The 16,217-nt window shown below is 38.2% G+C and overlaps 1 protein-coding gene across 1 annotated transcript; it reads right to left on the minus strand.

Moving 5' to 3' along the window:
* Window positions 1-285: 285 nt before the first annotated feature.
* LOC132601796 (NAC domain-containing protein 17-like) lies at window positions 286-11,271 on the minus strand. The gene is made up of 7 exons (XM_060314860.1): window positions 11,208-11,271; window positions 5,405-5,457; window positions 5,216-5,315; window positions 4,562-4,689; window positions 4,404-4,460; window positions 991-2,161; window positions 286-716 (listed from the first exon to the last, which is right to left on the minus strand). Exons 1-7 carry the CDS (start codon window positions 11,269-11,271, stop codon window positions 337-339), a joined length of 1,953 nt encoding a protein of 650 aa, XP_060170843.1. The 3' UTR covers window positions 286-336.
* Between the last annotated feature and the right edge of the window lie 4,946 nt (window positions 11,272-16,217).

The raw sequence follows: 16,217 nt of genomic DNA on the forward strand, positions 1-16,217 counted from the left end.
ACCTAAATTAAATCCAATTATATGTATACCTGCAAAGCAAAAGTCTGAAAGCAGAGAAAAACTGCTTATGACATAATTTCAGAGCTTCAGTCAAAATAGCAAATGACACATGAGTAATTTCTTTGTTCTTCTGTTCACTTGAAGGTATTTTCCTTTGCTATTTTTTTTTTCTTTTTGTTCTACTTTAGGGAGCTCAGTGGTAGGTACTAAGGGAGGGGGGAATCTAAACATCATACTTCTAAGGTAGATATTGTTTTACTCATAGAATGTATCCTCAGCTTATCATTGATTCTGGCAAGATGCCAGGTGATAGAACAGCAAAACTTCATTGCATATTTAAGAGGATATGTATCTCTTCAAGACGTTAACAAATATTCCTACTAACACACATAAGATTGCACAAAGTATTCCAAGGAAAGAAAAATATAAAAGCCCATTCTTAGGGCGGCGCGAACTTCTTGAAGTTGCTGTTTTACCTGCCACAACATTCATGTTCCCGGCGTTTATTCTCATCCTACTAAAGCTAGACATGCGCTTAAAGACCATATTAACCGCAGGACTTTCAGCAGCTACAGCAGGAGTGGTAGGTATAGAATCCACGAAGGCCCACAACTGAGAGGATAACCATGACGGTGTAGTACCATCATTCTGATTGGGTATTTGATTCTGATTTGCGCCCGTAGGATGATTTCCCAAATTACTATCATATACAACACCTAGAAACATTGCCAAAACTTGCAAAAATTAGGGGAAAAAATCTAACACCAATATATTAGCAGTAGCAGCAGAGCTCTTGCTTGGCTCAAACTCTCCCATTTCCACTTGGGCAAAAGAGTTCTCGCCATGACATGGTTATTCTTATACCATCATCTGTCAAGAGCCCCATAAAGTCAGATCACACAGAAAATGTGTTTATGAAAATCTTGAAAGATCATTAATACAGCATAGGCCAATCAATGGCAGTATTTCTGTTTGAGATCATTTCTGTACCTGGAGTAGCTGGAGGAACAACCAACTGATGTGCCTCGCTGGGGTTAAAGATGTTGAATCTTTGATCATGTGTCCACAATTCTCCATCATTCAAATACATAGGCTGATTGTTCGTCATTTCATTCTGAAAACTGCTTAAATACGTTGTAGAATCAGGGTTTACAGAACCATTCACAAAGTTGTTCATGTATGGTTCAGTAACTTGCCCCAGTTCAGTTCTTCTTATATCATCAAGAAGCAAGGACGCATCATGATACAAGTCAAATTCTGTCGGCCCATCCAAATAATCGAATTGCAAATCTTCAAAGCTTTGACCACTTGGTCCTGCCTCATCAAAGTTTTTAACACCCAGCTCCGGGTAATCAAAGTTTTGAGTGCTTGGCTCTGGACCAAGAAGGTCATTTATCTCCAGAAAATCTTCAAGGAAGTCCTCTTCCACCACATGCCGCTGCTGTTCATGAATAACAGGAGCAGATGTGACCTCTGATGCCTCATGCAACTGTAGCTGTGATGTGCCTGACTGCGTAATCACCGCACTATGATTGGCAAAATTAACTTCCCTTGCCGAAAGATCTAGCAAGGTACTTTGAGTATCTTCCTCATGCACAAGCTGCTCCAGAGCATAAGCATAGTCTACAGAAAGTGGCTCCACAAGTACAGGCTCATTTGCATTATGGTTCAACAATTCGTCAAGTCCACCATCCACAGAAGGAGCTTCAGTAACATGCTTTGTTGAATTGTCCTGGTGGATAAAGCCTTTGGGACTTGGACATTTATCATCAGCATCAGCCCAGTCCTCTTCTCTAAATGGTGCACCATACTGCTCACCATTTTTAGGCCCGGGCCCACTCTTCTTAAATACCTTGTAAAGCGCATAGTATTCGTGAACGTTCTGACATCTTTTCAGCTCTTCTTCATCCATAGTATACTCATGCATCACCCAATCAGTCCGTTCACCTACTGGTGCTCGGCCTTTATAAAAGACTAAGGTCTTCTTAACTCCAACAGCACGAGAATTGCACATAATAATTCGATCCTTTCCCGTAACTTTCCAATACCCATGCTTTGTTGCCCTGTTTGACCGTGCTCCATTAGGATATTTTCGATCTCTGGGGCTAAAGAAGAACCACTGCCGGTCCCCAGTTTTTAACTTAAAAAAAAAAAAAAAATGCTATTTCGTTAAGCAGTTCACGAACTGCAACAAAAAAAAATAAAAAAAATTGTTGCGGCTATGAACAGTAAATGATGGGCATTTCGTTGAATAATCAACGAAATGCTCATTATGGTATATAAAAAAAAAAGACACCCTATTTTGGTCTAATGGCTGCAAAAATAAGCCATTTTGGCTCCGGACTCCTTCTTTCACAAACCGCCACTCTCTACGCCATCGGCAGCCGTTCAATCAACAAAGCCAAAATAGTTACAACTTATAATACTTTTTATGCAGTTTTTAAATATATAAATTTTAATCTTGAAATATTAAGTTAATTTAATTCAATAAATTGATTTTTGAAAAATAAAAAGTATCACATAAATCAGGATGAATGAAGTAATATTTATTAAATATATTTTGACGCATTAAAGTTCAAAATAGGCGAGGAGAGCTAGAGTAGGATAGGAGTTCAATAGAATTCATTAATTTTAGCTTAAATTTTGTATTTATTTTAAAAATTCATTTTATGTACAAATTACTAGTAGTAATTTAGAGCTCAATAACTAAAAAATAGCTTTAAAGTTATGAAGGGTATATTACTTATGAAATTGCATAGAAAATTTATCGTTTAATTTGAAACCAATTTCGTTATAAAAAATCTTAATAAATAAAATAATATATAGAGAAAAGGGTCAAAAACACACTCCAACTATCACTTTTTTTTTTTTGAGTTTCATACCTAAACTATCATAAGGTTGAGAAAACTACCTAAACTATCACTATCTAGTTTGCAAAACACACATCAAATTATTCTTGAATGGCATGTGTTCTACACTCTTCATTTTATATAACATTATTGTCAAGTATTGTCCACGTGGATAAATAATATCATAATGGCACCTACATGGAAATTAAAAAAAAATATTTGTTTAAAAAACACACTGAAAAATAATATTTGTTAAAAAAATATCAAAAGTTATAGAAAATAAAAAAATAGTTTTAAAAATGGAAAAGTTATTTTAAAAAAAAATAATAAGAAAATGATTATTTAGTTTTCACATTTTTTAAAAAAAAAAATCAACTTTTCCATTTTTTAAATCATTTTTTTTTTCTGATTTTCTAAATTTTTTGATATTCTTTTTACAATTTTTTTCTTTTTAAAATGCTGATTTTTTTCAAAAAGAATAATGCAGTTTTTTTTTAAATATACATTTTTTTAATTAAAAAATATTATTTTTTAATTTTCTTGTAGGTGCCACCATAGCATTACTTATGCCATGTGGACAGTTTTTTTGAGAAAATTTTAGCTTCACCTGCCTTTTCGAGAGTGAGTTCACACATTTAGTTCAGGTGTGTTTTGTAAACTAGATAGTGATAGTTTAAATAGTTTTCTCAACCTTCTGATAGTTTAGATATGAAGCAAAAAAAAAAAAAAAAATGATAGTCGAACTCGCGACTTTTGTGGGTTAAAAATAAAGTTGAACCAAAATTGCACCAAAAAAAAAAAAAAAAACTAAGTTTCACGCACGAATTTCGTGCGTGAAAGGACCAACCTGTTAAAAAAATAGTTTGGCCTTTTACGCACTAAATTTGTGCATGAAAGGGGGCAACAAATGTCCCCCAAACCCTCCTTCTTTGGCCTTTTTTTTTAAATTAATGTTTTTTCCGTACTTTGCTTGAAGATTAGTCATGTTTCAGAACGCTAGAATATCAATATTTTATATAGAACTTAATATCTTTTTTTCAGTACAATAATGTCGGCTCATTACATCAAGTACACCTAAACGTTTGGATCGTCCTTTTAGGGGTTCTAAAGTGCCCTTAAGTAAGTTTTGTTAATTTGAAAACTTGTTATCCTTAGATTTAAGTGTCATATTTTATAGGGTTTTGATTAATTTAGGACGTCGCACGAGTTATTATTAATCGACAATAAAGACTAAGATAACTAATTATCATTAACAAAATAATAACCAAATATATATATAATATTAACATAAAATCTACACTTTATTTACAAATACACAATCTCAGGTCCGACATCTGGAGACTTTAGAGTACGGCTAGGCCTAAGGCCAACCCCACCACCCCCACTACCCTCACCATCATCTCCATCTCCATCCCCCTTCCTCTTCTTAATCTGTACATGCTCTATGGCATGATCATCCTTGCTTCACTTCCTTCCCTTCTTTTGACCCGGACCTTGGTTCATAATATGCTTTCTACGGGAGATGACGGTGGGCGGTGGGAGTGGGACAACAACATCAGGAGTCTCGTCAATCTCACTAGGAGACCCGTCCACAGGCGCAGAAGAATGAACCTGAAATAACATATAAAAAATTTAGTTTAGATTTATTCTACAGTAACATGAAATTAACAATTAATTAATAAATTATTTTATTTTATTGTAAAAAATCAAACCTGTGTGTTGATGGCCTCCTGAGATACCTGGTGAGAGGGCTCCTGAGCTGGCTCCTGAACGGTCTCCTGAGTGGACCTCGGAGCTGGGGCTGGAGCTGGAGATGGGTCCACAGGGGTAGAAGACTGAACTTGAAATAACATATAAACAATTTAGTTTAGATTTATTCTAAACTAAACATGAAGTAACATATTAAAAATAGTAAAAATCAAACTTGTGTGTCGACGGCCTCCTGAGATGCCTGGTGAGAGGGCTCCTGAGTGGCCCCCAGAGCAGGAGATGCAGATAGTGCCATATCAAACACGAAGTCCTCGAATATGGCGTCGAAGTCCAGATGTAGGCCACCCTGTAGATCACGAACCGGCCGCTCGCCCTGTGGATCACAGATTGATGGAGTTGGAAATGAAGGCCAGGGCACATAATTTGACAAAGAGTCTGGCGTATACAGAGGTGTCTGTGAAGTCGACGGCCGTGAAGTCGATGGGATATCTGTAGTCGACGGTCGGTAAGAACTCGACAGGATCTCTGAAGCCGATGGAGCCTCATCATCTCAGCGACGGCCACCAACTCCTCAGCGACCACGACGCCTGCTGCCTGAGGTGGGGCACCGGGAACACACTCACCGAAACGCTTAAAGTCATGTGCCTATCGCATACCAGTATCGGCAAGCTCAATCATCCATGCTGCATACTCCGCTATCTCGGGAACCTCCGTACCGGCAGTGCTCTCATAGCGCATCATCTGAAAGGTCCGTGCCTGTATATGTTTGCAAATATTAACAGTTGAATAAATTTGTAAAGTAGTACATAAGACGATGGATTAAGCTTAAGACTAATAAAACTTACCAGCGCCTCATACGCTATTGCGAGAACTACATTGTCACGCCCCAAAACCCACCCTACACGTGACCGGCATCCAACGTCATGAACAACTGATAACGTCCAAATCCACTCCTCAAAGAGAAAGTGTACACGGTCGTATGCAATATAATTTACCCAACTATGAGTCGGGATCGATCCCACAGGGAACAATATACTAGGCGATTTAAACAAGTAAGGAATTATCACCAACTAAGCTAAGCCAAACACTTTTTCAATATTTGGTTTTTGATTAAAAAACTAACAAAGATAAAACTAACCTAGAAAGCGAGTAAAATGTTCAATGGCCACAAGTTTGGATACAAAGGAAATTACACTCAAGTAACGATCCAATGTATTTCACGATTTTACAACTAAGAACGGGTTTATGTTAATAGATAATGATTTCTAAAATCTCATTGAAAGTCTTCCAACCAAATCAATGAATTTCACTCTAAGCTTTTCCAAGCCTTAGAGTGTGATATTAGGCACAATCAATTTAACCTCAAGTAACTATCCTCTTCCGAGCTTAAGTTATTAGATGAGTTTAATGACCCAAATTTTTGCTATTAACTCTTTTCCTAACCTCTACATTCTTTTCCAAGCAAAGTATGGGTATTTAGGCACAAATAATGTTGTACACCATTAAATGACATTAAAGCTTGAAGAGTTAATAGAGAAACAATAAACCCACTTCATTAGAAATAACAATCATTCAATACATAAGCATAACAAGAGTTTTAATCCAACACTTAATAATGAATAATATCATAAACAAGATTCAAGTAATGGAATAAAATACAACACCCTTAAATAAGCAATACAAAGCAAGGAATTGAAGAAAGGGTTGAGAAATTTATCATTAACGAGCTCCAATCTTCTCCTCCAAAGGTGTGGTGTAAAACCTAGGCTCCAAAACTTGTAAAAAAACTGCCAAAGATAAGTTTTACAAACCCTAGCATTCTATTTATAGAAATGCCAAATCGGGAACAAAATTTGGATAAAAATACCCTGCGTGCACACCATGCTACTCGCATCTTGTGTCACATGTGCAACATACCAGTCGCATGTTGCGCCAAACTGTAGCATGTTGTGCAAATATCTCTGTCAGCACATGCTGCAGCAAGTGCTGCTCGCATGCACAACATGCTGCTCGCATGCACAACATGCTGCAGCAAGTGCTACTAGCATGTGCTGCCAGAAAGTGCTTCTTGTTCTATTTTTGCTCTATTTTGCTCCGTTTTGCTCCGTTATGCTTTCCGGGCATCTTATCCTACAAAACAACATAAATACACAAAAAATAACAACAAAAGTGCTTGAAGAGTCACAAAAGCTTAAGGAATTAGCATCGAATATCCCTTAATTTCGCGGCACATCAACAACATCGGAAGAACCTAAACGACACAATAATAACACTTGAACCTGCCAGGTTCAATATTTTCCTCCAACAGTTTATAAAATAAATGTGACTAGTCATGAATATGTGAAGTAGATCAGCGAAAGTCTTTATAATTTAAATAATTCAATCAAAACATGATAACGTGCCCAAACGAGTTACACAACAACTCTTCTTCTACCCACATTCGAATGTATACAAAGGAGCTTCTAGGAATAAGGAATAAATGTCTAACTCATCAGGACGCAGCCCGAAAACTAATATAAATAAATGAAATTAAATAAATGGGGTGTCCCACGAATGAATGTGTGGGCTCACCAAATCAGCAGTAGCAACAAGTCCTTCCTAAACGCTGTGAGTATCAAGAACCTGCTCTTCTCCGTTACCTAACATACCGTCAAAAACAACAATGGTATGCCTGAGTAGTTCATACTCAGTGAGTGTCCAAGGGGCAATATGTCACGACCCAACCCCGTAGGCCGTGACTAGTGCCCGCGCTGGACACCCAAGCGTACCCGATAACCCAAACCAGCATATTACCGGAATATATATCAATATAAACGTCGATTGGCACTACTAGATATCGCAGGTAAACAGATATAGCACGTGGAAGCCGATAAGGCCATCACAGATCATAACAACCCAAACATATACAGAACCCACATGTATGTCTACAGACCTCTACAGAACATAACAGAATCATAAGACGGGACAGGGCCCCGTCGTACCCCTAAATGATATACATATATACGATAGCAGAAGACTGTACCAAAATATAGGCTCTGGATAAAAGAGCGCTCCAAAATAGCAGAATAAGATCCTAAGCGGGCTGATCAGCAAACCCGTCGTCTGTACCTGCGCGACATGAAAACGCAGCCCCCGAAGAAAGGGGGTCAGTACGGAATATGTACCGAGTATGTAAAGCATGGGGTACAAAAAAATAAAACCATAACTGGGGCAATAGTACAGAAATAAATATATAATCCAAAATTTCCGAAGTGCTATTTCCAGATCACGAATCGTGTATACAGATTTCGGATGTCAGATAATGCGGGCCCGAAATATCAGATTATATAAGCTGAAGTCACATGTCAGAAGAAATATGGCCCCAGAATGTTAAAATGCTTGTTTATCAGATACGGATCATGTATTCCGATATCATAAGTCAGAAGTAGTTCAGAGGTTACAGAATGCCTGATCCACAAACCTATAGTATAATGCTGGCATCATATATCAGAAGAGATATAGGAAATGAATAGCTTACCAGATTATCAGAGTATTTGCTTTCAAATCATAAATGACGCATATCAGGGTCATGCATAGGGCACAGGAACGTGGTCGCCACTCCTGCCTTTGGCGCCACAACATATCATATTTCAGAAGATTTCATATCTCCGAACATCTCTGTTACATAACACATCATATCATAACCACGGTAATCCCGGGGACATATCACACGCCGGGGAACCGGACACATCATACTTCGTAACATATACACGGTAACCGGGGACGGACGTATACCACAGTACCCCGGAACCGGACACATCATACTTCGAAATTCATGTATGGAACCCGGCCCCTGACAAGGGACTCGGTGACCCATCCGCACGATACATACCGGCCCGGGATTCGGTGAAAGAGATCATAGCACATGCACGAGCAGAGTAGTGAGCAACTAAATGCACATAGATCGAGACTCGATAGAATGATCGAACGTGCCATCAGAATATCCGTAGCAGGTTATTCAAACAGAATGCTTATGTCAGAACATTTATGTCAAATACTTGTATCAAAACACTTATGTCAGAACACTTATAACAAAATACCCAAATCCGAATATTCATGTCAAAACTACTCGTATCGGAGTTAGTATGTGAGAGTTACGGACATTTCAAAGCCAATCCATACGACAGATTAATTCGAAGGAGTCGAATGGTAGTTATAATGTACGTATACCTTTTGGATAGCACGATAGACTGTGTCGAAACAAAACCTCCGGAATTATTTTTGCATATCAAAATATATTATAAGACTCATCCGAATAATCAGACGTACTATCAGAACATTCGTAACAGATTACTCAAACATAATATTTGTATCCACGTACTTATGTCGGAATACTTATGTTAGAATGCCTATATCGAAGTACTTATATCAAAAAGGGCATATCGAGTGTCAAATCGTAATGATGTAATCGGACCGAATCATGGTAGGCGTATGTCGGATGTCATAGCGAGTTACGGAAAAGAAATAATCCTTCTTGGGTCGTTTTCATATTCCAAAATAGTTGACAAGACTCAAGGGAATCATTAAAACAACTTGCTTTAGTAGTTAGAAAGATAGTTGGAACGTTTCATTTCTTATTGTTCGAAAATAAGGCAACAATACAATAAAAGGCAACGCGGGAATAGTGGGAAACTGATTGCAACACAAAATTTCATACTTTTACAGAGACTCAATAAAGTATTTAGAATAAGTATCGTTAGTAGTTAAGACGTTTCCTTTAAAATCGCTTGAAATCAAGTTACAAATTGCAATAAGGGTGGAATCGGAAATAGTGGGCCCACCTCGGGCCAGCCGAGATGGCGGACACAAATTATGTGTAGTAAACTTTATGGAGTCGCTTACGAGAGTTTTAAGGTAGTCGGACTTAATTTACCCAAGTTCTAGGTATTTAGAAAATTTTCCTAGCCATTTGCAACATAATTAGTTCAATTCCACTGAATGGAAAAGGGGCAAATTTAGACGCGGATTCCGAAGAGTGGAGTGGTCCCCGAGGTCCAAATTCAAACCTAATACATCTAGGACATGCCAAGAGAAGGAAAGGTGGAGCTTTACATACCTTTCTTGCCTTTTACGCTCGCCAAACCTCAAACCTCGTTTCGCCCGAAACCTACAAATGGTCACATTTACCAAATGTTACTATAAGGCTTTTGGCATCCAATCTTGAATTAGTACTTGTCTTCCGAAATTTCGGCAGCACCTCCCCTATAAATACGACATCCCCGAGAATTTAACTCGGCCAAATTTATCAACAACCACATCAGCAATACCAACAACCACGCTAATAGTCATCAAGAATCAATTTAAGCTCATTCTGACATTAATAACTTTCTCTCTACATAATGCAACAACCTTTATTCTAACTTCACACCTTCAACCCAACATCAACGTTTCCATATTCGTTTACTAACCAAAATCATTCTAATTCGATTCGAAAACATTTCATATCATTTTATAAAATATTCACAAAATATACGAAATATACAAATTTTCCACCCAAAACCATAACTCATCCAAAACTTCTAATCGTCATCATAAATATTCGTAACATATTTCCATTCCCTCATTTCATCACAATATTCACAACTTGCGCCTTAACAATTCATTTTCATAATTATGCAAATTTCCCATAACTTCATCAATTTTCCTACAATCATTATACAACAAATTTTCATATAATTCTTGGCTAGCATTCTCCCACTTACTCCACAAAACCTCTACAACACAATTTACATAACAAATAAAATTTCAATTTCCCTCTCCAATGATCCCCATTTTCGGCCACACTCCTATACATATCTATAACATACAATTTTTTTTTCACTTTACATTTCTTCCCATATACTACAACATATACATATAATTCTTCCAATATAAAAGAGTAATTTTTTTTTTACCTTTTTTCAAATTTCTTCCACTTGCCACAAGAAGCACTTTCTTGCCTCAAAATTTATACCACAATGGAGAGGGCCTTGAGCTTAGTAGGAATACACAAAAATTATAATTTTTGAATCAAGGATGGAAGCCCTCAATTTTTTTCCTCTTTCTTTCCCCTTAGCCGTGACCTCCCTTATTTTTTCTCTCAACTTCTTTGTTCTTGAAGTTTCTTGGAATGAATAAGGATAGCCCCCTTTTTAATTATTTTATCACATGGTTTAAATTAAACATGGGCTTGGACTCACTTTTAGGGCCTATGGCCGGCCACTCCATGGTCTTGGCCTCAATTTAATTTTTTTTTAGCCCAATTAATTAAGGATCTTGTTTGAAATTCCCGAAATTATTTTCCGAAATTCCAATTTCGCCCTTAGTTTTCCCCGATATTTCCACATTAACGTTTTCCCATGAGAAACTTATGTATTGAACAAAATCAAAATATGGCCTTGTCTTTAACTTGTCACAATTACTTCAAATTTTTCAAATGCGCAAAATTGCAGGATATAACATCCTCCCCCCCTTTTAGAACATTCGTCCTCGAATGTTCAGCTATCCTTACGGGGTGTTACATACATATCCTAGGCCATCTAGACGACGCCTAGAGGGGTTGCCAATAATGATACAAGTGATCCGCATGTACCACTCTATGTACACATGGATCGGAGTGTCATGTCAGACCATCGCTTAGCTCATCATCTTCACATCCCAACTCTGGACACGCTGCTGCATATGGAGCAGCCATGCATTATCGACGCCCGCACGTTCGTCCCTCAATAGTGGTCATGCGCCCAATCCGTAGCTGCGGGTATATTCTGTACATACCCAAACTGCCGTAACACGCGGTCGGGTGCGTGGTACTCAACGATATCGATATGTATCAATGGACACCGCGACATCTACATGTGCTGACCAGCCCTACAAAACGCCGGCAGCTCATCCAAAATATAATCATACAACGTCCATATAAAAGCCTGTAAAAAGAATTGAACTAGTTAACAATAAAAGACAAAAATAGTAGCTATGTGGTCTAGCGTGTGGATCCAAAATATGAACATACCGTCTGCGCCGTCATGCGGTCTAGCTGATCCCTAAACGGGAGAAGGCTGTGGTGCGTCTCCGCATGTCGGCGAACGCCTTGATAACGTCCAAATCCACTCCTCAAAGAGAAAGTGTACACGGTCGTCGCAATATAATTTACCCAACTATGAGTCGGGGTCGATCCCACAGGGAACAATATACTAGGCGATTTAAACAAGTAAGGAATTATCACCAACTAAGCTAAGACAAACACTTTTTCAATTTTTGGTTTTTGATTTTGAAACTACCAAAGATAAAACTAACCTAAAAAGCGAGTAAAATGATCAATGGCCACAAACATGGATACAAGGAACTCTCAAGTAACGATCCAATGAATATTATGATTTTACAACTAAGAGCAGGTTTATGTTGATAGATAATGATTTCTAAAATCTTATTGAAAGTCTTCCAACCAAATCAATTAATTTCACTCTAAGCTTTTCCAAGCCTTAGAGTGTGATATTAGGCACAATCAATTTAATCTCAAGTAACTATCCTCTTCTGAGCTCAAGTTATTAGATGGGTTTAATGACCCAAATTCTTGTTAATTAATCTTTCCCAACCTAGATTTCCTCTTCCGAGCTCAATCAAAGTAAATGGGCGAGTCTTAGGGTTAGCTAATCCCTTAAGAAACATTAAAGAACAAGATTAATTAAAACAACAAAAACCCACTTCAATAGCAATAAAAATCATTCAATACATAAGCATAACAAGAGGTTTCATCCAACTTTGCAAATGAATATTTTCATAAACAAGATTAAGGTTATGGAATAAAATTCTACACACTTAGATATACAATACAAAGCAAGAAATTGAAGAAATGAGTAAAGGGTTAAGAAATTTCTTATCAAATCTTCAATCCCCAAGTGTGGTGTAGGAACCCTAGTCTCCAAGCTTGAAAATATTACCAAAGATAATGTTTTACAAACCCTAAAAGAGTATTTATAACATTCCAAAACGGGAACAAATTGTGGACAAAAATGCCCTGCGTGCAGCACATGCTGCAGCAAGTGATACTCGCAGGCACAACATGCTGCAGCAAGTGCTACTCGCAGATGCTGCATGCACAACATGCTTCAACAAGTGCTGCTAGCATGTGCTGTCAGAAAGTGCTGATTGTTCTATTTTGCTCTGTTTTGCTCCGTTATGCTCTCCGGGCATCTTATCCTACAAAACGACATAAATACACAAAAAGTAACAACAAAAGTGCTTGAAGAGTCACAAAAGCTTAAGGAATTAGCATCGAATATCGCGTAATTTCGCGGCACATCAACACCCCCAACTTAAAGTCTTTGCTTGTCCTCAAGCAAAACAAAACTAAAATCTCAATGAGGATCCATCAATACAAGCTTAGGTAGTGCTACTATCATTTTCAAAGCACATTCTTCAACTAAGCACAACCCTCATGACTTTGGTTGGTACCGACAATTAGGCTACAAGCATGTGAAACTTCAACCAAATAACTCCCTCATTTCAAAATACAATTTCAAGAATGCAATAGAAATTCAAAACAATCAAGCAACAACACTCAAGCCTCAATAAGTGACTCAAAACCACTAGCTTACTAGATGTGCCCAGTTGACTCAACTTGGAACTTTTCAACATTTCCAATCTATCTTAATTCATATGCCCTCACAAGAAAGAAAGTCCCAAAATCACTATATTCATAACAACAACAACAACACGGGGGACATAAACACAAAGTCACTCACACTTAACAAAGAAATTCTAGTGCTAACAAAAATCACACCATAAGCTTGCCCTTATTTTCAATCATCACTAACTCAAGAACATTCGGTTGGAGATCACATAGGGACTTTTTAAGCTTGTAATGTGGGCTTATGGAAGGGTAGGATAAGTATTTGGGATACAAGTGACTACGCCCTCCTTGAACACTACACAATACCTTTTGTCTACTTTTCTCTTCATTTCAAAACATCACTCCTTCCTTTGCATACTAGTTTCCCCAATTATTCCAACTTCTTTTTGTGTAACCATTTTCTTGATTTCTATTTTTTTTTCACAAAGATACATTTTTTTGCACAAAAAGTTTGCAACCTTTTTGTATTTTTCAAATTTTCTTCATTTCTTTTGACTTTTCCACAATCAATCTTCACCACTTCTCAAGCAACACTAACACCCCAACTTAGGCTTTTGGCCTCAAATTCACAATTTAACGTTCAAGGAGGAAAATGTTCAAAAGAGAGAATTTCGTCAAGACGGGTAAAGGCTTGTAATGTGGCAATCAAAGGAAAGGTCATAGGCTCAAATGGGGTTACTAGTCATATTATTTATGCAATGGTAGGCTAGAAAGGCTAAAGAGGCTTTTTCAAAAATCACAAAGATAGCCCAAGGTCATATCTCCAACCAACATAATCAATTAGCATTGAAAGACTAACCGGGCAAGTTCTAGATGATAAAAGTAAGCACAAGAATTATTCAACAACACTCACCACACATGGCATATGAACTAATCAAGATGGAGCAATTTCACTTTCTAAGCAAGAACAACTAGAGCAATATCTCATAATCCAAAGTAAACCTAACTAGTAGGTAAAGAGTCACCAAATGAGCCAAAAAGTTGTCACAACGGTCATTCTTTCCTATGCACCTTGCTTTTTAATAGCAATAAAAATCATTCAATACATAAGCATAACAAGAGGTTTCATCCAACTTTGCAAATGAATATTTTCATAAACAAGATTAGGGTTATGGAATAAAATTCTACACACTTAGATATACAATATAAAACAAGGAATTGAAAAAATGAATAAAGGGTTAAGAAATTTCTTATCAAAACTTCAAATCTTCAATCCCCAAGTGTGGTGTAGGAACCCTAGTCTCCAAGCTTGAAAATATGACCAAAGATAATGTTTTACAAACCCTAAAAGAATATTTATAACATTCCAAAACGGGAACAAATTGTGGACAAAAATGCCCTGCGTGCAGCACATGCTGCAGCAAGTGCTACTCGCAGGCACAACATGCTGCAACAAGTGCTACTCGCAGATGCTGCATGCACAACATGCTGCAACAAGTGCTGTCAGAAAGTGATACTAGCATGTGCTGTCAGAAAGTGCTGATTGTTCTTTTTTGCTCTATTTTGCTCCGTTATGCTCTCCGGGCATCTTATCCTACAAAATGACATAAATACACAAAAAGTAACAACAAAAGTGCTTGAAGAGTCACAAAAGCTTAAGGAATTAGCATCGAATATCCCGTAATTTCGCGGCACATCACGCCTCGCGACCATCTCCGCGTGTATGGTATCGGCACAACAAGATAGTCAGCGGGAGGGTGAGCTGGTATGGGCTGAAAAGGTCTCAAACTAGTCCACACCCATATCTGATATAGTCATTTAAAAAATGTTTTATCAGTCGTCGTTTTGAAAAAATATATTTTGTATTTAATTACACACACTTAACTATATTACCTGAAGGAGCGAGCAAAATGCACGGACCTCTACCTTCGTGCCCATAGAACATCGGCAGAATCCTCGATACATATAGCCCAGCCCAGCAGCACCCAATTATAACATCCTAACTCGGCGAGATCGTCGATATACCGAAGATACCTCAAGCTCACATGCGAACCCGAAGTGTTCGGGAATAGAATGACCCCGAGTATGATGAGTAGGTATAGACACGCACGTCGGTCAACATCATCCTGGGGTGTGTCCTCTCCAATCGGATGCTGCATGTCTATAAGGCGCAAGTGAGCATAAAGGGCCGACAACAAAAGCCGACTCTGGCCCGAAATATCACCATCCTGAGCCGCAAAACTGGTGAGCCTAGTTAACTCATCCCGGTAAAGCGGCATCACCTGAGGCTCCTCAATATACAATGGGCGTCCATCAACCTATTGCCCATAAATGACTACCACATCCTGGAGGGTAAGGGTAGCCTCACTCGTGCGGAGATGAAATGTGTGCGTCTCCGGTCGCCACCTCTCAATCAAGGCCGTCACTAGCGACCTATCGTGCTGTATCCGACCAACTTCGACGCACCGGTAGATACCGCCCCAACGTAGTATATCCAGGATACGAGGATGTGGGGGGCGAGCAGCTAAGATCTCTTATGCTGAGTCCCCTAACCGGGTACGGACCAGAGCCTCAGGCTGTAGGTCAGATGTCCATATATGCTGCGACCTATGCTCCGGCTGAAGATATAGTACCTCTCTGTCGAAGGGCCCCGAATCAAGAGGGTGGTGATCCAAAAAAAGATATTAAGTTCTATATAAAATATTGATATTCCGGCGTTCTGAAACATGACTAATCTTCAAGCAAAGTACCGAACAAACATTAATTTTAAAAAAAATTGGCCAAGAAGGAGGGTCTGGGGGACTTTTGTTGCCCTCTTTCACACACAAATTTCGTGCGTGAAAGGCCAAATTATTTTTTTTAACAGTTTGGTTCTTTCGTGCGTGAAACTTAGTTATGTTTTTTTTTTTTTTTGTGCTATTTTGGTTCAACTTTTTTTTTTTTAACCCACAAAAGTCGCGGGTTCGAGTAGGACCTATTTCTCATTGCAGTTGAAGCATGACAATCCCTTAATGGGACCTATTCTCTTCCATCTCCCACATGTGACGATATATTTTATGATTCTTAGGTTG

Source organism: Lycium barbarum, chromosome 7, assembly GCF_019175385.1.
Source record: "Lycium barbarum isolate Lr01 chromosome 7, ASM1917538v2, whole genome shotgun sequence".
Classification (NCBI taxonomy): Eukaryota; Viridiplantae; Streptophyta; class Magnoliopsida; order Solanales; family Solanaceae; genus Lycium; species Lycium barbarum.